Source organism: Corvus moneduloides, chromosome 1 (genome assembly GCF_009650955.1).
Source record: "Corvus moneduloides isolate bCorMon1 chromosome 1, bCorMon1.pri, whole genome shotgun sequence".
Lineage (NCBI taxonomy): Eukaryota > Metazoa > Chordata > Aves > Passeriformes > Corvidae > Corvus > Corvus moneduloides.
The window spans coordinates 36,036,734-36,060,347 of NC_045476.1; the positions used below are offsets into that span (position 1 = coordinate 36,036,734).

Consider the following 23,614-nt stretch of genomic DNA (forward strand, 5'->3'; position numbering starts at 1 on the left):
CTGTGAACACAAGAATGAAGAGGCTCCCCATCATACACAAACCACCTTCCATGGCATAAAAATAAACTAGCATTTCCAGCACTAGTTCATTAGGTAAGAGAACTCAGAATAACTTTACAATTACACTTACTAAGGCATAGCACACAACTTAAAATATCCTATTAGCATTCTGGGTTCTTTTCTCAATGCTCCTGTTTAAGGGTCTGATTGTGCTTTAGCTACTGTGGCAGCATAAGCTAACATAAGCTGGGGCAGTTGTGCCTTCCCCATTCCCTTATTCCTTGATTCACTCATGCTCCTGCCATTATAAGGTGAATGATTCAGATAGCTGATCAATTCAAAAGCTAGAAGGCAATCACATGTTATACTTAATTTGACATAGCTATGGCCTGCTGCCATAGGGATGGTCATGCTGTCTTCCCTATGATGCACATACCAACCTCTCCCACAGCAGAACCAGCAGCTTTGCAGCTGTGGATACAGTGAATTACAGCTCACTGACCCCACAAGACAGTGACCTTTCCTTTTGTTGGTCTAACTATATATAAAGATACAGGTTAGAAAAAAAACAGCTTGAACCACATTTTGACATTTCAGTCCATTCAGCTCCCTAAAGCTGCCTTACCACCTGGTCATCATAAATAGTGCTGGCACCAGTGAATGGAGAAACACGTGGTGGCTGAGAGGATGAGAAGATAAAGCCATGACAACTTCCCCTCTCTAAGGTCATTAGGATACAACCAGTCTAGTTTTGAATTAGCTACCCTGGTACTGTGGCAGCCTAGCTCTGCAAAAGTTATCTTTTCAGGCATGTTTTGCAACAGGCCTGAGGAACAGTTGCAGTGATTGCTTGTTTAATGCTGCTAGCAGTGCAGCCCAGAGGAAAGCATGCACATGTTTTTAATCATGCTTTTCACAATTAAAAGCTTTACTGAATTATGACTACAGGGGAGAGACACCCATGTGATGTGGCACATTTAATGTATTTTCTCTTTTTTTTATTTTCTACTGAGCTATTTTCTTCTATCCCCTGTTCTTACCTTGCTCCTTTTTCATCTTTCTCACCAACAATGACAGCAGTTGCCAAGCTCAAAGTGACAAATTGTTAGTACTCATATACATGAAAAAAAATATAACATTTGCTGGAATACACACAACAGAATAAAGCTAGAAAATCTAGAACATTTTCTTGATAAATAGAGCCACAGGAGACTTCTGACTCTGTCTAACCGCATATAATTTTACTATTTCTTACTCCTAACTTTTCTATTTAAGGTTTTCTTGAATGGGATTGAGGTCACATCAAAATCCAAGTTACAGCATTTTGTTAAGGCTACTTTCCAGAAAACAAACTTAGCTTCTAACTTCTAAAGTAGTATTCTCCAGGGTGCTAAGACATAGCTGGGGTATTGCACAGTGCTACACAGCCCAACACTCTGTCCGTGACACTCAAGGTATTAGATCTGAAGACAGTTTGACATCTATGACCCAAAGTACATTTAGAAAAAATAAATCACTGATTCAATCCAATTATGAACATGAAGGCAAGGGCCTTCTATGGGGCAAGGGCCCTAAAGAAATTTTAAAGACAATTAAATGAAGAGTTCAGGTTTTAAGTAGTATCTCGTTTGCTAGATAGGAGCTACACAGCGAGCTGAAAAGCTGTGTAACCTAACTGGCGCCACAAAATTTTTTACTCTGTTTAGAAACTGAGCAAGCTAAGAAACTACACAGTTTCTTTTGTGGTTCACCTTGACGTGTGAGGCAATGTGGGCTATAAAATCACATGATACTAATAAAAGCAAATGTGTCTTCATCAAGTGATATAAAACATTTGTTTTGGGGGTACCATGAAAGGAATCAGACTTAGCTCTAACACCACTCCAAATATCATATCCTGTTCTGATGAACATTTAAGAACATCTATTTTTCCCTTTTAAACAGAACCAAACTTTTAAATCAAAATCTTTCCTAGGAAATACAAACTATTTTTGCATCCACCCTATGTTTCCAAAACTTACTTAGCCTTGTGCACTGACCTACTGATTAGTAACCCTGACTCATGGGTGCAGATATACAGTAACACAGGCTGGGAATACACACCTGCTTCATGCACTGCTTTGTGCAGCAGGAGTACATCTGGTTATATGTTCCAGTAGCCATCAAAAAATTCAGCACTTACACTGCTTTTCATTCATTCCTCTTTCAGCCTCATATCCTACTTTTGGAAACATTTCAGTAGGCTTAATACTAAATCTGTGAGGGTGACACCCAACCACAGGGAGACATAATTACTCTAACAGGTGAAATAGCTGAGAGGATACTCTGTGGAGTACACCACCACCAAATAACTCAGAATTAGAATGTGCTTAGCAGAGATGGCTGCTAAATATTTGATGAGGCTGACAAAATAACTATTTACCTCAGAGTAAGTTATGAGCACTGCATTGTTGGAACTGTTGATTTTAAGAGCAAGGGCTACTGCTCTCCTGTTGCTTGTCCCTTTTGTGGCAGTCTTCCTAAGTGTATTGTTTAGTCCCAGGGTACTAAACAATTCCTTAACAAAGTCATCCAGTCACCTTCATCAGTGTGGTGAACTTGAATCAGTTCTGGAAGCCTGACTTTTGAATTCTGATCTGTCCCTTGATCAGTAAACATCAGAAGACCTGCATTAACTACAGTAAAAGTGTCAATAACTACTACATTTAATTCTCCAGTGAAGTTAGAAATATGATAGATTCAAGTACTGGGTACAACATAGTCACCTGTGCTGCATCTCACAGCCACAGGCAAAGAGAACCAGTTCAAGAACCAAGGAGTTCATGACAGTTCATCAGCTATGATGGTTGTGACAGCACACAGGGATGAGGCCCCAAAAGATACTACTTTTAAAAGTAGAATGTGGGCTCCTGTGAATTAGGCACATGTTCACTCTGGAGAACTATGTCATCAATCAAAAACTGTGGAAGAGCTCTTAACACTAAGGCAGACAAACGTAAAATAAGAATTTTAGTGTCCATTTTAAGTAACCAGTTTTAAGAGCTACAGCCAGCATAACCAAAATGTGTACTGCTCCAGCACACCAAATGTGTGAGATAAATTTTGATCTACAATAGACTACTGGTATTTGGGGTAAAATCCTCTTCTGAGACATATCAACACCAGCATCACAGTATCACCTACCTGTACAAGTATGGCAATCACATTGCCTCTATAGAAAAGCTGTGAGTCATAGAACCTTGATGGTGCAGCAGCATTTTGACTATTTCATTATAACAACTAAGAGAAAAAAAATTATGATTCCAACCCCAGAAACATTTCAATACATTTCAATACTATTCACAATATTATTTAATTCAGATTATATGCTCTGGCAACATATATCAGCCATATTACCAACAACATCCATTCTGTGACAATTCAAAATTCCAGCAAAGCTCCAAAGTGGCTTATAATGGCACTGATAATTTCCACAAAATGACATGGAAAATCTATTTGCAGTTCCAGTAATACGCTCCAACAAAGAGCATGTGGGAATGTGCTCCCTCTTTTGAGGCGTGTCAGCAGTTCTTTAAATGAGAGTCACTGTTTCCATTCAAATCCCATATTTTTCAGGGGGTTGCAGAGTCAGCCCTCAGGGAGAGAGAACTGATCCTAGCGCTTTCAGGTGCTTTCATGCAATCCTGTATCTCAAAAACAGTCCTTTTTTCTTTTTTCTAAGGAACGTTTAAGCCATTAGCTCATAATATGGATGGCTGCCTTCTGGAACGGTGAGGGGAGAAAGGGGCGCAAGACACTAAAATTACTTCTAAAAGAAGATATTTTGGAAAATAACCTCTAACACCTCCACAATGTCATTTTTTTCCAGCAAACAGTTCCTAAAGATCTAGAGCTAGTCTCCATTTGGTGGCCAATGTTGACAAGCTATAAAGTGAGTCTTGGCATTTTGTGTAACCTGGAAAAAAAGACATGGAAAACCATTTTAAAGGCTCATCCTGGACTTAACAAATAACTAATACTCATCTGATATATCAAACAATTACAAAAATATTAACTTTGGGGTTCTAAAAAAGGTAATAAAATGGTTTTAGGACAGAAGTAACCCTTACTAAGTATAATCTGACTGTTATATAAAACATAAGCCATACAATTCCAACTCCAAGTTTCTGCATCAGAAAAACTCCTCCTTGCAGTGCTTAATGAGTTTTTGGGATTTCCTGAAACTTGCAGTACTGGTTTTCAGCAGTAGAGGAGATCTTAAAGTGGAGTGCTCAGCTCTGTTTTGTGCTATTGAATGACTCCCATTTAATTACCTCTTTTATACAAAGTTGGATGGTAGAAGCTGAAAGTATCCGTCTGCCAACTGTGTTGTCCAGGCTATGAAAACCTGAGCAGGACTCAATATGCCTGGCAGCATCTTGTAGTGGTTTGGTCCAAAATACTCATTACTGTTTACCTTCTGTGAGATAAGAATTAGGAGAAATGCAAAACAGGCACCAAACTTGAAAGAATATAAAGAAGTTTATTAACAGACCTAAAAGAAGAAAAAAAAAAATCATACCACACCTTCAGAACACTTCTCCTCCCCCCACCTTTCTCCCTTCTCCCACTGACAATGTAAAAAGACAACCCTTGAGATGTTCAGTCTGTTTACCACTTCCATAATAACCTTGTTCAGTCCATTTAGGAAGAGAAGTCTCTCTTGTCCATGCTATGAAAGCATTATCACAATGAGACAGCCACCCGGGTTCTCTGCTCACATGTGAGTCCCTCCCCACGACTTGCAGCTTTTCCCACAACTGCTTTCGAGGGTCCACTCCTGAACTTCTGGGGTAAAAATTTAAGGTTGAGCCATTCAGAAATAAAAGTTCCCTTCACCCATCTCTGGGAGCATTTCATCTCTAGGAACTGAGGCCCTTCTCCTTCCCTTTGGGAGCAAAGGGTCTTCCTCATCTTCATCTTTAGGACTATCTCTGGGAGCATCTCTAGGAACTGAGGTTTTCTCCTTTTCCATGTGGAGCCAAAGTCCTCATCGCTTCCATCTCTCCCTGTCCAAACTTCTCATGAAATTACAGCTGTGTCAGCATCTGCCTATCTCAGCACAGGTGCTTTTGCTCACAAGTACAAGTTGAACGCTCCACCCCCCATGCCTTCATGAAATTACAACGGGTACTCTGATATATCATAGCTTTACAACAGAATTTCAGCTTTAAGCATCTCCTCTCTCTCTTCCCTCAGGTTTTCAGCTCTTCACAGCACTAAAAGGGTTAATCTCACCTCGGCCTTGCAGCCTGAATGTTGCTTATCAATGTTGGTCACATGATCCTTTGCTGACATCGGTGCAGCTTCAGTTGAATCTTGGCCGAACTGGAGAGGGGGGAGAGCCGAGCCGCTCCGGCTGCCCACAGCAGGGCTGTAGGGGGGTTCCGCGGGTGGAACAGGGCCCATTGGCTCCAGGATGGCCATGGCCCGGCCCGGCCTGGCCCGAGCAGGGTCTGGACCAGGCCCACTGGCCCCTGCATGGGGCCCGCGGCCACCTGTCCCAGCACAGAAACAAGACAGAGAGACTCTGCCTCGGAGTTTCCTATTCTTAAGTGTGGATCACAGAGGTGGTCACAACTTTAAGTGGCTTAAAAATTGTCCATATTCAAACTGGCCAGTTGATAGCTTCTGTCAAGTCACAGAGGAAGCTGTAAGCACCCCTTTGCAAGAACATCACTTTCCGGGACTATGCTTGCTAACCCATGACACATCTAAAATCTTCTTGGTTTGTAATGTTGAGCGGGCATTCAAATAATGCATTGATGAGTTTCTCTCTCCTTTTATTCTTTCTCTCTTTTTTTTTTTTAAATAATGACATCTCATTAGAAACCAGAATAGCATGAAATGTTTACAGTTCTCAAAGATTGACATGAACATATAGGAACCATTAATATCTAACACAAATAAACATTAAGAATCAACAGGAGAATGTAAACTTTATAGATAGTATTCTATAATGTCAATAAAGTAGCACAGATATCTGCGTCCTATCTCACAAACCAACAAAGATCTGACAAAAGAAGTGAAGCCAGGAATAACGCACTAATCCAAAGGATGTATAAAATTCAAAGCTATCCATGTTCTGAGCAAAAATTATGATTTCCCAGTTAACCAAAAAACTAGGTACAAAGTTTTGTGTAGCAGAACTGGAGAGTCAGAAGTGCATTAGGTGGGAAAACAGATGTCTCGAGAAACAAGCTTTACCGAGTATTCAGTGAAAAGATTTCACCCAAGCTAAAGAAAACAGTACCCAGCAGTTCAAATCCATGAGAAAAAGTACAAAATGCTGGGCATATTTGCAGAGTGCACTTTAGATGGCAATACTTGATGCAATAGAGAAAATAATTGGTGTGAGGAAACAAAAGCAACACAAGAAGTCTTACATAAGAAAACACTCCTAAGAAAAATGGAGTATTAACCTCCACGACACAGATGAAAAGTAAGCAGCAGCAAATAACAGAAAAGTCAGGCTAGTTTCTTTCCTGCCCATCTTTACTGGCAGAAGACAAGTGCGTGAATGAATCCTAGTGACAGACAATCATCTACTTCTCTTAAGCTCATAGTTATGCAAGAAAACTGCCAAGGAAATATGAAAAACAACATTTAGTCACCAAAAAAAAAACCTTTCAAACTTCTCTTTTTTTTTTATTCCTTCCACTGAGCTACAGTTATCTATTCATAATTCCTAAAACTGTGTTTAGATTTGATTCTTGGGTTTGTTCCATATTTACCATGCCCTCTCTTCTCAACTTATCTTTTATGTGTTCCTTATTTTCCATTATCCATCAGGATTTCTCATGTTCAGGTCTTGGTAAAAATAAGGAAAGGCTTTTTGAAAGATTCCCGAAAGCTTTGGATATGGCCATGAGTATGTTGTTATGCCTTGTATCACTCTTTATTGCTCCCTAACTGTAACAATAGCAACCTTGTGCTAATAATTTTAAGAGTACCTTTGAACTCTCTCTTCATTAAAAAACAAAACAAACCAAAATACTTTACACAAACAATTCTTTCTACTAAGGCCATCAAATTTGAAGGAAAAGGGTCAGGCTCTCTATAAGATGACTTTTTCTTTTCCTACCTCTTTTCTGTGATGTCACAGCAAACTCTGAGTCAACCCATGAATCAGAGTGTAAGGTAGCCCTCAGTTCTTTGTTACATTGACAGTCATGAAACAAAGCGGAATTAATCAGAGACTTTTTTTAACCTCTGAATGAAAACATTTTTTAAAACACTATAACAACTGTTGGTATGGGGCAAACACAGAGACTGATCTCTTTACTCACTGTAGTTGGTAATACACCTTATAATACGCTACAATCTGCAAATAATAGAACATATATAAGACTTGCTGTGTTCTCATGTGCTATATTACATTTCAGAGGAGATGTATATACAAGCCCTGCTAAAAGAGAAACTGCACTTCATCTGGTATTGGCTTAATGAAGGAATTCTCACATTAATCTCTTAAGCTGTACTGCTCTTTAAAAAAACAGACTCTGTGGAAAAGAAAACCTCCATAAATCTCTTCAACTCTCTCCAGAAAAATAGGCTTTTTGTAGCCCAGTGATTTTCTTTGCACCTTTTCTTGTGGAAACAATTAGCTTAGCAATTTTAAAGTATTAGGTAGGCCCAGCTGCAGGGTCCTGGTATCTTTCCTATTGCATAGCAATATCCATACAGAAAGAAGCAAGGTTCCAGTCTCATAATACCACAATACATCAGTGGGAAATACTTAAGTGAGTAACTAATGACGTTAGGTCTTGAAGGAACTTTCACTTACCTGAGGCCATCACAAGTTTCTGCATTTTTGACAGATTTGTTTCTAATTCAGGATTTTTTATTAGTCAATGACAAAATATTGCATTGCAACTCAATTGTCAAAATGCTTGAAACTGTACTCAAACTGTCAGTGGCACATTTACCCCTTCAGGTGAGCACCAATGATTTTTAAAAATAAGTCTGCTGTTCTCTACTTTTGCCAAGAGTGTAGTAACCAAACTTCAGACAGAAGTTCAGGTTCAAGACTGTAGCCATGAACAGCTGAAAAGGCTGTGTTGCCAACAGTACTGATTCATTCAGCTGATTGTTTAGAAAGTTCACCATGGGCATGAAATCCCCTTCCAGACAGTATGGACATTTTTTCAAAACTATCTTTAACCTAACTTAAACATTTCCCTTTTATTTAATCTCATGTACAATACAGTTAATATTACAATTTATTTCTGTCCTATTATACTGTCTAACCTGAAAAAGTGAATTGCTTTGCTATGTACATTGCAAATACTTTTGCTGTAATTGGCAAAAACATCAGCGTCCAAACGATTACTACTGCAGCAAATTATGATAATTACAATAACAGTAGTAAGGCCACCTGCACCTTACTCATGCATGTTGAAAATGTAGGGCAGTTATTAGTCCAAGATATAAACAATAAATGCCTGAGAGAAAATAGAAATCTTTCACAGACCTGCTTTAGAGCTTTTACAGAATATTTAGGCACCCTTCAAAACAAATTCAAGGATATGCCTTCGTTCACATGTGTAGGCAAGAGGTAATATTAAGAACAGTACAGCACAAAAATAGAAAGACTCAGTGGAGAGCTGGCAGCAATTTATATCCAAAAGCTCTTTACTATCTAACTCTTTGTACAAAGCCAAGTGCTTAAGAGTACTCCTTTCTAAAATCAAATACATGATACACTATCACAAAGTTTCATCTTATACTACATCACTTTTTGATGAGCTACTTAGCAGATGGCAGTTCCACAGAGTTGTGCATTCATAAGAAAAAAATAAGCATATGGCTACATTTAAATGTGTCACCAGGCAATTTAAAGGAAAATAGTTTCAATCTTGTTTATTAGCAAGTTTGTGAAACTAAACATCTTTCTGGATGTTCTTTGCTGCAACCATGGAATAGTTCCTAAAATTGTCTAGGCTACTAAGAACAGCAATCTTTGATTAGAAGGGTGAAGTTGAAAGATCCTCTTAAATGGCACCTACAACATCTACATGAGCATTGCTATTCAAAGCTGGAGAAAACGTAAATGCAGCTGTATAATGTCTGGGTGCAACTTTGGAGGGTGTTTTGAAAATCTGACTCAGAATGTCTTATTTTACTGGAGTTTATAGCTCAACTTCACAGTCATCTACGTATAGCCACTTGTCTATTTAATCAAAAATAATAAGCCAGATTCAAATTAAAGACAGTAAAAATATATTCCAATCATAAACAGATTATCATAAATTATAATAGATTATCATAAATCATAAATGCTGAGACAGTTTTTGGTCTTAGATGCTTTGACTATTAAACTATGGAAGTTTATTTACTTTACTAAATATAATCATACAGAAGATGAGAACTTCGAAATCTAATCTTTAAGTCATCTAAATATTTGCATGACAGCAACATACAAAGATTTTAACTAAAACAGTGGAAGCACAGTAGCAAATCCAAATGCTAAATCTTTTGTCTCATTAATAGCTTCTCAGAAATATTTGTGTTTAAACATAAATGTAAATATTGAGCCATACTGCTCTCTCAGGAAGAGACGATTACTCTGAATTATCATGGCAAAGTCAGGCAAACATTTCCCTTATATATTATAGATTTTTTTGGTTAGGTTTGGTTTTTGTTTAGATCTATCATTTACATGATAGGTTTACAGGATCTTAGGTGAAAAATTCTGCCAGGAAAATCAAGTCTTACAAGTTGTGAATATTCTAATACCTGCATGACATGACACTTGACAAATCTGACTCCTGGTGTATAAAAATCCTGAACAAGTAAGCAAATTAAAAAGTAATCAGCACAATTGTTTCACACACACACAAAAAAAAGATCAAAACAAAACCAACCAAAAAAACCAAGATACATATTTCAGCCCAATCATTCTTGTTTTCATACTAACTTTTCATCTGCTTTTTCATCAATTTAGTGAAGTTAGTCATGATTTACCAGCATAAAACTCGTTACTCATAAAAAACCAACCAGACCCTTTCTGTGCAAAATATTCACTCGGAATATTGTTGGAAAAAAATATTGGTTGGTCTCAGGAAATTCTCTTTCATAGTAAGTAGCATGTAGCACAGAGCATACAAGAAATTCAGAATACTTACTGTAAGGGCTATATCTCTATAAATGCATATGTTGTTATTACATCCTAAAGCTCACCACCAGCACAGTTTAATTGTTGTTTTAAGGTTGTTTCCCATATTCCTTACAGATTTCTCTAAAAAGCCCTCAGGTACGACAACTTCCTTATACATCTTTGTGGCAAACCATATTTTCAATTGATTTCACCAGAAATATTTTAGCACAAGTGAGGGCTTGAGAAGTGGAGCTCTGCAAATCTTTGTTGTTACCTTCTAGAACACATGAAAATTTCTCCATAAAATCAAACCACTCAAGCAGACTGCAACTCTAGTTAGAAATTCATAACTTGTAAAGAAGAAAATGGAAGACAGCAGGAAGAGTACACCAAAGAGAAAGGAACTCCACAGTACCTACGTAGAGTCTACAATCACTACATTTGTACTTGTGATTGCAGCAGAGGTCAGCATTGGTATTGTAGCTGTGAGCTCATGGAGAAAGTAAAGACATAACACGTGAACTCAACTTCAAATTGCATTCAAACTGTCCACCAGGCTTGTGCAGTCCATGATGCAATATACGCTGCTCTGTCTAACCAAAACAGCAAGAACAAAATTAGCAGGGATTTATCATGCTAACATTATTCCTCCCAATGCAATGCACACAGACTGTGTCTTGAGGTGGCAAGCAGGAAGAATTATTTTCCATTCACTGGACAGCAAATGTTCAAGGGAGTATTTTGTACCCACTCAAAGCAAAAGCCTTCTAAAAGAAACTACTCCTACAAGAGCAGTAATGCCACTAGCTTCCAAACAGCATGAATGGGATCCCATTCTCTACTACGAAATCACAACATACTTGGATTAGAAAGAAATAAATAAGTGTCTCGGTTTGAGACAGATGATAGGGAATACAGTATCGTACAGACACGCCAGGACAATAAGTGAAACAACCCAGTGAGAACTGTTTCAGCAATTAAAAGACAACATCATAAAACTAGTAATTCCCCTTCCAAAGAGACTCCATGACTGGGCTAAAACCATTCATTCTGTCATTGCACAGACTTGTAGCATGACTACTAGATGTCATTTTCTGCTGCCCTAAGTCACTATTCCAAGTAAAGCCAAAAGTCTCACTCACATGCTTAGCAGCTGCCTGGAAAGTCTCAGTATAATACTTTGCATAAGATAATTAGCAAGTCTGTGACAGGATGATGGCCTACAGCACAGTTTCTCACAGAACAGTCTTCCAGGTCTCAGTGCCTCATTTCCCTCAGTTCTTTGCATAGCTCATACAACATATTATCATACAATCACAGAATATCCTGAGTTGGAAGTGACCCACTAGGGTAATCAAACAACCAACTCAACTTATAATGAGAATCTATCTTGAACTCCATTAGGAAATGAAGGAAGATATATTAAGAAAAATTATTTTTACTCTACACTGTCATTTTTTCTCTCTTATTTACTGCATATAGTTAAATTAAATGCAAACTCAAAAGAAAAAAAAAAAAAAAAAAACCACAACAGAAAATATTCTTTGAGAGCTCTTTGTAATCACCATGGTCTTGCTGCAGTCAGTGGTGCCTGAGCAAGAACTCAGTCCAAAAGTATCATGTACAGAAAAACACTGAAAGGCTGTGATTTCATGCCTACTGTTACCTTCAGGTTTAAGTAGCTCCCTTGGCTCTTACGCTTGTAGCAATTAGAATTTCCAGACAGCTCAGTGGCAGATATTCTAGGTGTTCTCTATATTGCAGCACTAACTGGCAGATGGCAGTCAATTCTTACCATGAATGAATGAATTAAACTCACTCGTTTACATGGCTGTAAACCTAGAGACTTTTTAAAAGCTTTCTAAGTTTTCATTCTGCCTTTTATAGTTACAAAGCAACAACAGCCAGCTATGTGACGTAAGTCTCAATTTTTATCATGGGCTAAGACTTACACTAGGATACGCAGGTCCGCATGCTGTTGTTTCTGGATCTCATGAATACATTTCTACACTTTTCCACTCATGCTAGCCTTTTCAGTAATAAGGTTATTTAAACATAACAGAACACTATCTACTGAAGAACAAATATGTGCTTGATCAGAAGACTGGAGCATCAGACAAAGAGAAATAACCTGCCATATGTTTGTGATTTATTAGTCTAGTTGCCTGAAGTTGGAATTTTATCAGGCTTGTATCCTACATCAGAGAGATGATACACTTTTCTATTACCAGGAGGGTACTTAATATATCCAGATGGCAAAGGTTAAACTATATTTATGTCAACGTTGACAGGCTCTCTTCTTCTAGTGACCTGAAGTCCATGAGGACCGCAAGTAATTAGCACTCTAGAAAAGTCAGAGCTTTAGGCCTTCAGGGGATTTTTCAGGTTGTTTTTGTAAGCAGGTACTAATTTTTGAGTTTTAAGTTACACTGTGGCATTATTATGCATTGCTGCATTAGATATCTTTCTTTCCTGCCCACTATTAAAAATTTGCTAATGTAAATTCTGCTATCTAAATTAACTATATATTCCAACTCCCTGCCTGTCTGTCCTACAGTTATCTGGGAAAAAAGCAGCTGAATGCTTTTTAAACACACAATTGGCCGAGTTTTGCAGATGTATAAGGATTTTCTATTTTTGAGTATTGTTGGTTGCAACCTCTAAGCTACTTTTCTTAACTTCAACGACCATCCATAATGAACACTTCTGATTCACAAGCAACATTCAAATACACTTTATAATAAATATTACAGGACAAAATCAGACAAGGAGAGAGGGAAAAGAAGTGTGAAGGTACAACTTAGTAAGCAAAATGTGAAATTGCTATAGTCAAACCCTGAGAACTTACCAGACACTTTATTAAACTGCAAGGCAGTACTTTACAGTGCTGCTTTTAAAATATGTTAACACTATATCACAGTTCCCGGCAGCATGAAGTCTTTCCAGAAAATGTGTCATCACTGTATGCAGCATATTTTATAGCCAGTATAATTTCATTTTATTATATCCAATAATATTTTTCTGAAATTCTAGGAAGTCTCTCCACAAAAGATAAGTAATGACCATATTTTAATCAGCTGGCACAAAGTGTAACCACCATACCACAGGAAAAAAAACCACCTTTATTACACTAAAATGCCCTCAGTTTCATTTTGCCTCTGTAGAAGAGACCATGAACAGAACCTGTGAGAATCTCATTCAAGTATTATGTAGCACAAAACCTTTCAACTGTGTAGTTATTTGATTCCAAGACTGATCTTTACAGTTGAGCCATTCTTGACAGAATAAGCTGAATAAGCTCAGAATCCTACACATTGTACTATTGTAGCAAGAAAAGCTAGAAATTATGCCAACAAAGGCTGAAATACATGCCATTTGTTTCATGTGTCCACGAGCATTCTGAAAAGATGAGCTGTACACCTCTAAGTGAAATAACATAATTTTCCTTTTCTTACCAGGCTTGGATTTCTGCTTTGTGATCTGCCCGTTACTGGAAAACATTGCTGTGGAGCCCGGTATAATGGTCCTTTCCTCTAAATCAGACTCTGGGATTGTAGCACAGCCACCTAGTTGAAAATGGAATACACTTAATGTGGTGTTTATGTAACAAAACAAAATTCATTGGTGCATAATTGAGGAAAAGAGGCGATAAATTAGCTGACAGGAACACATAAAACTGAAATAGTCTTTACTTTCCCTTCACAGAAACATTTGTTAAAGAAAACTATTACCATGGTTTAGAAGGCTGATTATGCCTTAATGACTTCTCTCTGCTACTTATGTCATTTTGAAAAACGTTTGAATTAACTTAGACCACAGAATATGCATAACTGGTTCCACATAAAACATGGAAAATAATGTGATTTGTGTTAAAGATCAGATTACTGGGAGCTATTTTTGTAATAAAGGAATTAAGTGTGAAAGAAATAACTTTACAAAATCAACAAACCTTATGAAGATTGTTAGCTTGCCACAGAGAATGACATGATGATTTTTTTTGGATGGGCTATTAAATGCAGTATTTTTATTAGTGTTAAAGATCTGGAAACACAGGGATACTTTCAGTGTCCAATAACGCACTTTACTCAAGTGATTCTAGGATGTATGGTATAACATCTTAGTATTTTTCAGCATTGCTTTATGAGCCGTTCACTAGACAACACAATCACTTACATCTTTTTCTTGAAATGTGTTTAAATGCCTATGTTTAAAATACGAAGAGAAGTATAATCTACTATTTGTAGTAGTAATAGTAGTAGTAGCATCAGCTAAATATAGCAGTAGTGGCTTGCAGTGGAATAGGTTGATGTAAATTTATTTCAGAACAGCTGTGGTCAGGACACTGGAGGATGCGTCACTATTCCACAGCAAAAAGACGGCCTTACAGCAAGTGCATTGCCAACAATACAGTACACAGCTGAGCTGCATCTTTTTCTCATAGCCCTCACAGGAACACCACTAGCAAGCAAACAAATCCATGTACTCATCTATTGTGCTCTGAAAGCACATGTTTATAAGCAGCACATCAACTCCCAATGGAGTGCACAGAATTTTTACCTTCATGTCAGTTGTTCTATTTTGAAAAGACATGTTCTGCTCCAGGCCCCATAAAAAGTGCATCAAATTTGCAGCAGCACAGGCTATTCTCCCTTTACAAACTAAATGAGTAAAACAGTTAAAAATAAGGTTGCACTCCTAAGTAGGAGAGTTGCATTTTCCCTGGCAGTTTCAGAAGCACTGGCAAACCATGTCCTGCAGAAATGTACCACCCTGACATTTAGCGAGGATAAAGCATGGCAGCTCTAGTGAACCCTGTGAAAACACTCAGTCCTACCAGATGAAGAACTAATACAGCATCTTTTGCTCCTAAGGAAGAGTAAAGACACAAGCTGCTTTATCCAAATAGACCCTCAGAGAAAGTGTAAGATGTATCACAGGATTTATGTTTGATTTACAGCAAGCAAATTTTGTCACTAAGAAAGGATGGTTATGAGTAAATGTGTCACTGTGCAGACCCACGATCCATGACAGCTTCAAATATTTAGGATACCTGCTATGAAAATAGAAGAGAAAATTGGAAATTAGAAAAATCTCTTCACGCTAAAATACTGTAACAGTAGCGTCATCTGACATGGCATTAAATATAAATATACCAACAGCCTAAATGAAAAAAAATATCTGTAAACCAATACCTCTGTTGCCATTTGAAAATTGTGACTAAAATGTAAATGACAAGATTTGAGGAAATGGAAATCAGTGCTTTAAAAGTCAATTTAGATATCTTTCATTCTTATTGTTCAGATAAAATATACACTCTTAAATGCTAACCTGTAAATACAGGATACAAAATTAAGGTTTCTTGTCCAAAAGAACTATTAAGAATGGCATCATACATTTTAATTTTATAACATTTTGTAACAGCATGAGCAAAAATTCACCAAGTCAATTAGTATCCATTGAATTTCTACATGCAAATAAAAGAACTTTTCTAACATTCATTTTAAAACCTGAAATTCAGGAACTTACATAGCCTTGAGGACTGACGGCCTTTGGTGCCAAAATATTTCATTAGTTATCAATGCTGACAATAACTGATTAAGAGCTGGAAAAAGTCTATTTTCCCTTAGCTGCAACATACTACTAGTTAAAAGGAAGCAGGACATCCTGATTTTTATTCTAATGTAAGAGATTTATTGAGATTTACCTGTCACGATACCATCAGAAGTTATTACAATTAAAAGCAAAATTAACTTCTTCCATAACTTTATTTTACTGAGAATAGTGAGGACTGAAATGTTACCAGTGACATACTATTTTACAAAAAAAGAAAATTTTGACAGAACGCACAGAGCAATACTATCAGCATCAATATTAAGAGTAGTAATAAAATGTTACTTGTGCAAGGGTGCCAATAACTGTTCCCTATGAACTGTTTTTAAATACTGTTTAATTCATAAAGGCATTCCATGTGCTAAAAGCACTGTTCTCAGCAGGGCAGGATTTCACTAGGATTCTTGAGACAATAATTACTTCAATAAGTGACCAGACAAGAAAGCAATATATGGTTATATTTTTACTCATTTTTGAGACAGTGAGGCTTACAGTAACAAAGTCTTTGTGCCCCCTCCTTTCTACCTTGCTCTTCTAATACTCGTATTACCTTCTAAATGAAGGAACTACTCAAATTTGCTAAACATGTCCCTTAACTTGTTCGGATGCATGGGGGGGGGGAGCATGACTGCAGCCTCATCTACACATAACCTGCCTCAACACAAGCAGTACCCACTTCTTCCAATGACACTAACAGGAAATTCCATTTTCTTGCTCCAATCAGCACAGATACATATCCTCAAGATAACAATGGATACCCTTGACAACATGCTATGATTTCCCACAGGAAGAAAGGTGCGGAGACCACACTAAGGCTATTGTAACACAGAAAGAAGGGAAACATTCAAAGCAAATTGCAGATTCTCACTAGACTGGAAAGGAAACTGGATAAGGCACAAATACACACTACTGAATACAATATTTAAACCATGGTAGACCAGGATTTTGTGATTCAAAAACATTTTACAATTCAGAAGGACAGCTATCTGGAGAAAAAAAGAAAAAAAAAAAGAAAAGACTTTTTCTGCTACAACTACAAGCTTTTTCATTTCATACTTCAAAAGTTCTACTGATGGTGTATATTCTGACTTCTATGGTGAGAACCTCTTTAAGTTAAAAGAACTCTGAATTTTTGTATATCTCTATATACATTTCAATAAGTATTCACTGAACATCTGTTTTAGCAAGCATTTTCAGTTTTTATGAAATCCTAAAAGAAATCACAGCAACAAAATAATTCGTATTCATTCACAATTAAATGAATGGTATAGATCTGAAAAGTGAGATATTTAAGGAAAAAGGGGGGAAAGAGAAGGAATAGTAGTACATAAATCTACACACTGGAAATGATCCAAGCTGAGAAGTCCTCCAGATGTCAGTCTGTAAACAGTGCTTCATAAAATGAATTTCCCCATTAATTGTTGGCAGGAATAACATCTAGAATATGTTATTACATCTGACCCACTCTTTCCCCCTTTTCTGCATAGCTAGATTCTTGTCTGGCATCACAGATCTTTTATCAGTTGTGATAAATCCAAGAAAGCAAGCTTTTGTCAGCAAAACTGTTTGATAGGGTACAACATGCAAAAAATTACACTCAAGTTAATTGTGAACTTTGTTCACCAAAGGAAATGAGACTTCTCTTGCTTATTTTCACTACATCTGTTTTTGTAACACTTTTGGTTCTTCAGTTGGAAAAAGATACCCACACCCAAAGGAAACATAAACACATAACACATATTGAACAAAAATTAAGTACTGACAGTTTTCCTACGGGTTCCTATCACCATGCTTTTACACATTTTAATACGCCTTTAAAAGTTGAAAAACAGGAAAACAAAAGTGGTATACATCAGAAAAAATGAAAAGGCACTTTGAGGTAAAGGGTATTTGAGTTTCCTTTTTCTCTTCCACTCAATCACAACCGAAACTATGCATAAAGTTTCCATTTTCCTCTGAAATTAACTCTTACAAGAGTCCACAGAAAGAAGAAAAAAAGCTTCCTGAGCAGTCTTTGGCAGCAAGATAGTCAAAATGTGAGCAGGAAGCTCTGTAAACAGCAGGTTTTGCATCCATCTGTAAACCATTATAAAACGGAGATAATCTAAACAGTAAAATTATTTCGTAGAGATTCCAAAAAGCTGTACCCAAAACCATGTTCACTTGGGTTTTCTGTTCTGTCGACAATTTTAGGAAAGTGTACACCGAAAACGCAGTCTAATGCTTTAGAGGTTATTCTCTCTAAAAGAGTTAATCAATTACCTGTACTGATTCTGCTAGCTATATTTATTCAAGTCCTGTAAATTTTATTAGGATCTGCCCATCAGAAGGTAGCTTGCCTGTTGAAATAAACACTGTGTGCAGGTTGTGAAGATAGGTAATGTTATTGCTGCTTTTTAAATGGAAGATAAAACAACAAAATCTATAGAAGAAAACAATACATATTTGAGTGTATGATGAGATCTAGGGAGCATTAATTCACATACCAGCCCTGGATTAGAGTCTATCATTTGAATAGACATTATAAGAAGGCAAACACATTTCCATTGCAGAGTTTGAGGAGAAAGAGGGAAAATTATGAGGAAGGGAAAAAGTAAGGGAGAGAAATAGGGAGAAAGAGAGAGCAGGGGGACCGAGACAGAAAGGAAGATGGTGGGGGGGAGGGGAGGGCGAGGCAGAGAAAAAGGATTTTTTTTTTTTTCTCCTAAATGGGTGGCTGATAACAAACACTGTTACAATTCACAGCAGCAAACAGTCCAGGTTTAGTTCAAATATTCACTTGCAAAATATAGAGTCATTAAATAATCAGCTATAGATTTCAGAACGTATCACTTAAGTCTAACAGTAGCTACAATCCTGCAGTCACACAATTCCATTGTTGTCTGTCTGCTTTGACACAACCAAATTCAACGAAATGATGGAAAATATTTCTGTATTACATTCCAGTAGAATAATAAATTAGAGGAAAAAATTATACCAACAGAAAATGTAGTCCAAGGTCATAGAAAATCACCAAAACATATTTTCAATGGGAGCACACAGAGACTTACTAGACTGTTGTTCTGATTTACTCATTTTACTGAAATGTTTCTTAACAAAACTTCCAGTTCTTAAATTCCATAGCTTTTTTCCTTTAATAAGTTGTCACTATTTGCACAGAGAGCTATGCAGAGATAATTCACACCAATTGTGTGGCTTCTGTTTGAGCTTGTAGACAATTCAAGTATTTTGAACATGTCTGAGTTCATAAAACCTTGACTTACAAAGTTCAGGCTACTTTGGCAGCAGAAGCTCTTTATGGGAGCAACTATGGTGTTTAAACTGTCAAATAGTCTTGGCCATTCTTCCAGGATGAGGTTCAGTGCATGTGGTATGCAAGTCATACGAATGGCATTGGGAAACACATTGCTAAGAGCAGATCCAACAGCTGTTTTCATTAAAGACACATTATTGGACATTCGGCCAAGAACATAAGATCAAAATTCAGTAGTACCCTTACTAACTCAGGACTGAGAATGCCAGAACAGCAAACTACACAAATGCCACCCAAGATCTACCAAAGGCACTTGTTACACGCCGTGAACAAAGGATGAACGATGACAGTTGCGCTTCAACCACAAGTGAACTGCTCCTTCCAACCACCTATTCACCTGATGAGCACAGACTGGCTGAAAAACATGCTCTGTGTTCTGGTATGTGTTGGGAGAGGCAACTTACTGAATTCTGTAGTGCTTGGCAGATTTCCATCTGCTTTTATGTAACAGAAAAGAAAAATCAGCTTACAAATGGAATTTTTCAAGGGGAATTTCAACTCTTGACAAACAACATAACCATAAAAATCACTATCTTCGGAGTACACTGCCTCACAAAACACCCGGTGGTTTTTGTTGACTGGGTCTCACATCCTCTTCGCCATACTCAGTATATCACTAAGTATAGCTTTTGTTTATCTTAATTAGACATTAATTTCTTTCAAAATGCTTAAATACTGCAGTAGAAGATACAGAATATACTGTCATCAACCTATTTTCAGGACAACATTCTCTATTCAGTAACAAAGTAATTTCATGCTACCCTTTTGTGGAGCAAGAATATGCAAGCCTTTTGTTTTGGTTTACACAGATAAATTTCTCTCATGCACATAAATATACACATATATGTATTAGGATATATGCACATATGAAACACAAAGAATTTTACACAAAATAATTTTTTTTAGTAAGACTTTTTTTGACTCTCTAGAGCTTGTATTTGTCGCATTGTTTTGGTAATACACAGTTGTAAGAAGACTACCAGACCTTTAGACTTTTATACTAATTTACATCAAAAACTTAAATAGGTAACGCTCCCTAAAACATACACTTTCCTGATTATTTTTTCTAAAAGCATATTCAAATTAATTTCCATTGTCACATCTGGTTTCTATCTGCCAATAGAGAGCACCTCAAAGACAGTGTTTGGAGAAGCTGGGATCTCTGGAGCATGCTTGTCAAAAAAACTTTCTCAATATTGTCTTCATGTAGTCTCTAACCTTTCTTCAGCATACAGTGAAAGTAAACAGAATAAAACTGACTTTTATAATCTTGATAACAAACCATCCTAGTATCCCTCATTCTAAAAAATTTAGAGAAATATTTTGCTTCCATTCCCATTTAAAACACTTGCACTTCCTGGAGCACAATATGAAACTTTCTTCCAATTGAAGACACAAGCATGCATCGTCACATATATAGACAGTATATGCTTGTATGTATGTGTATACACAAATTTTGGACTTACTAGGGAAGGAAGAGCAAGTCCTCATTCCCTGCACTTAGAAGTTGAAGAGACAGTAAATGCTTGTGGCATAGTTTGCAGTGCTGTAACCTATGACTTACAAAAGTGTTCCATCACACAACCATAGTGCAAAGACTGTCAAAGTGAGTAGTCTTTGACTGATTCAGGGGAACAAATAACTGTTTACCTTCAGGGAGTTTACACTATTTTGGCCTAAGCAAAACAACAACAGGAGGAAGCTAAAAAGTGCAGGTTAGTGAAAATGGGATTTTTATCTTAGCCGTGAACAAGAAATAAAAGATAATGTAATTTGTTGCATGAGGCCTTGTTATGCTGGGTATTTTGGATGCTTGAGACAGCCTTGATAGAACAGTAGTATGATAGAAACAGTTGATGAAAGATCTATGCCTAATCCAGATGAGCAACTGAGTGAAATCGAAGAAAAAGCATTTGAGATGTAACCTAATGCATGATTTTGGGCTAGAGAATAAGACCTACTGACATCAGATGTAATATCAAATACACTGTGGATAACAGAAGATAGTGGACTAGTAACTGGGATTAAAATGTAGGTACTGAAGAATGTATGTTGCTCAGAAAAACAACATTAAATTGGTAAAGTAATACTTCATAGCACTATTGTGATGGGCCACTGAAAGAGAAGTATACAGAATTGGTCACTTTGGAAAACTACTGTAAAGTAATTTAATACACAAAATGTCAAATTTTAGCTACAGAACACAAATATCTGATTTCAATAGCAATTGCAGTTGTGTTAATATTATGATAGTTGGAAATGAGGGTATTATGGAAATGAAAGATATGAAATCCACAGAAATAATCACAGGTTGACAGAAGAAAAAGGTTCCAGTGTGATGACTAGTAAAATTTTGAAATCCACCTGACAATTTTTCATGTTAGGATCAAGAAAGGAGTAACACTATTGAACAAGACACTGGTAAGACATCTAGAACACTGAGTTCAATTCCTGTTACCATGTTCATGAGAGGTTAAATAAACCTGGAAAAGTTCAGATGAAGATTACTAAGATCATATAGAAATCACATATCTTATTGACACTTGAACAGATGACCAGTCTTGCTAAGCTAAGACTAATAAAAATGGAACAGACTGATCTTTATCAACAATGCAATTAGGCCAGAAACCCTTAGTGTTCGACAAAATAAAAGACACTCTTAGAAAAGGATTAATTAATTTTTACTGGAAACTAGGTTTCTGACTACCAAAAGAGCAAGGGCTTTGAATCACTCCTGAACAGAAACCACGGAGGTAAATAATTCTGTTTATGAATGGGACTAAATTACCTTATTCTAACACAGAGATGGAGTTTCTGAACAAGGGGTTTCTTTTCTTCCTTCCCCTCCAAACAGAAAATATAGGTAATAGAGGTCAAAACAGATACAGATGTATCGATTAGTATTCTGAAATTACCCAATTATCTGTTATCTAATTATGAATAGTTATCCAATCTAAGAACATAAATAAATTACTATTTAAAAAAAAGTAATTAAAAGTGAACATGAGATCACAAAAAAAATACACTACATGGCTACTTTAACTGGCTACAGGAAGTAACCATCAGATCACAACGGAAATAAAAATTATAAAGATCCTGGGAGCAAATATCACTGGAAATACTTCATTTAAAAAGAAGCCATGATATTGTACATGCTTAAAAACTCTGGTTCTGACAATTCTGATTCTCAACAATATTTGGAAAACAAGCTTAGTAAATTTACATTTGGAGAGACAAAATATAAAATGCTAAGTGCTGAAATTTCACACAAGTAATCTGGCATTGTATTTTTAAGAGGATAATGAACTAGCTTCCTGCATCTCCTGATAATACTTAGAAATATGTAGATCAAAGAATGAAATAAACATGGATAAAAGCATCGTCTTTTAATGTTATTGAAATAAACCTAGTAAACATCTATCTGGTGGATTTAGAAGACAAACTGTATAGAGACGGTTTGGGTGTGAAGAGCTTAGGAAATCAAAGCATTCATAAGAAAATTCTCTTTTTTAATAACACTGAAGTTCCTTTCCACAATCGAAAAGCAACCTTTGCTGAAAATTCTTTCTTTTCTGCTAGTTATATCAAAGATATACTTATTTTCATGTATTGGAAATTTCTACTTTCTCAGTTGTACCCAAATATTAGATTTGTCCCTAGTATGTAGAACATGTAAATAATATTGTTTAGTCATTAATATGTTGTTTTTACTTAATAGTCAACTATGATTTTTATTAATTGCACTGGGAGCTAAGAATCAATCAAATTATACCAACTTATCTTTGCTCCAATACTGCAAAAAACCCCATACATTACTTATATTTACTTTATTTTCACTAGCATTTAATACTTCATTTGCTATATACTCCACTGACCAAATAAATCCAAGTGTGATCTTTTGTTAGCTCAACCTTCTACAGCATTAAAATCTCTGGGATTGACTTTAAGAGGAATCCAGAAAAAGCAACTTTGGCTCCATTAAGTATCATAATACCATTACATTAATTTAGTTTATTTGGAGGAAATGAGCACAAAACTGTACATAATAGTTTAAAATTGCATCTTATCCTATAGACAGAATTTTTTTCCGCTGTTTACAGAACTTCCTATTCAGCAAATTTTACTCTTCAAGCTGCACAGAATTTCATCCTTTCACTACTACTACACCTATACCTGTGTAAATCATGCAATTTTACTAAAGTTAACACCATTCAAATGTTATGAAAATGATACAACTGAAGGATAAAAAATTTTGCACATATAAACTTTTTGTATCATATCTCTGGCAAGCATTTTAAGTAGTAGCCAGGAGATTGATGCGCTTCATGTGATAGACCCTAAATAGAATCAATTTTACAAAATTGCAAAGTATCTTTTGATCAAACACAAGGTATCTGAAGATCTGAAAAACCGTGCTTCCAAAAATGTCTAACTAAATCCTAAATGTCTGCCTAAAATCCTGGCACTGAAATTTTCAGGCAGGGGGAAGAGATTCAATTTGGCTAATGTCATAAAATGAATTACATCCACTAGAAGATAATGAATAGTTAGGG

At 36.5% G+C, this 23,614-nt stretch overlaps 1 protein-coding gene across 3 annotated transcripts in view; it reads right to left on the reverse strand.

Annotated features, from left to right (window-relative positions):
* BBS9 (Bardet-Biedl syndrome 9) overlaps window positions 1-23,614 on the reverse strand; it is a 298,489-nt gene that overhangs the window by 112,108 nt on the left and 162,767 nt on the right. For 2 of the 3 annotated variants that reach the window (XM_032105262.1, XM_032105289.1), the window contains one exon: window positions 13,594-13,704. The exons of the other annotated variant lie outside the window; for it this stretch is intronic. In XM_032105262.1, the coding sequence (XP_031961153.1) occupies window positions 13,594-13,704 (111 nt within the window). The remainder of the gene's footprint in view (window positions 1-13,593; window positions 13,705-23,614) is intronic. 3 annotated transcript variants of the gene reach the window in all.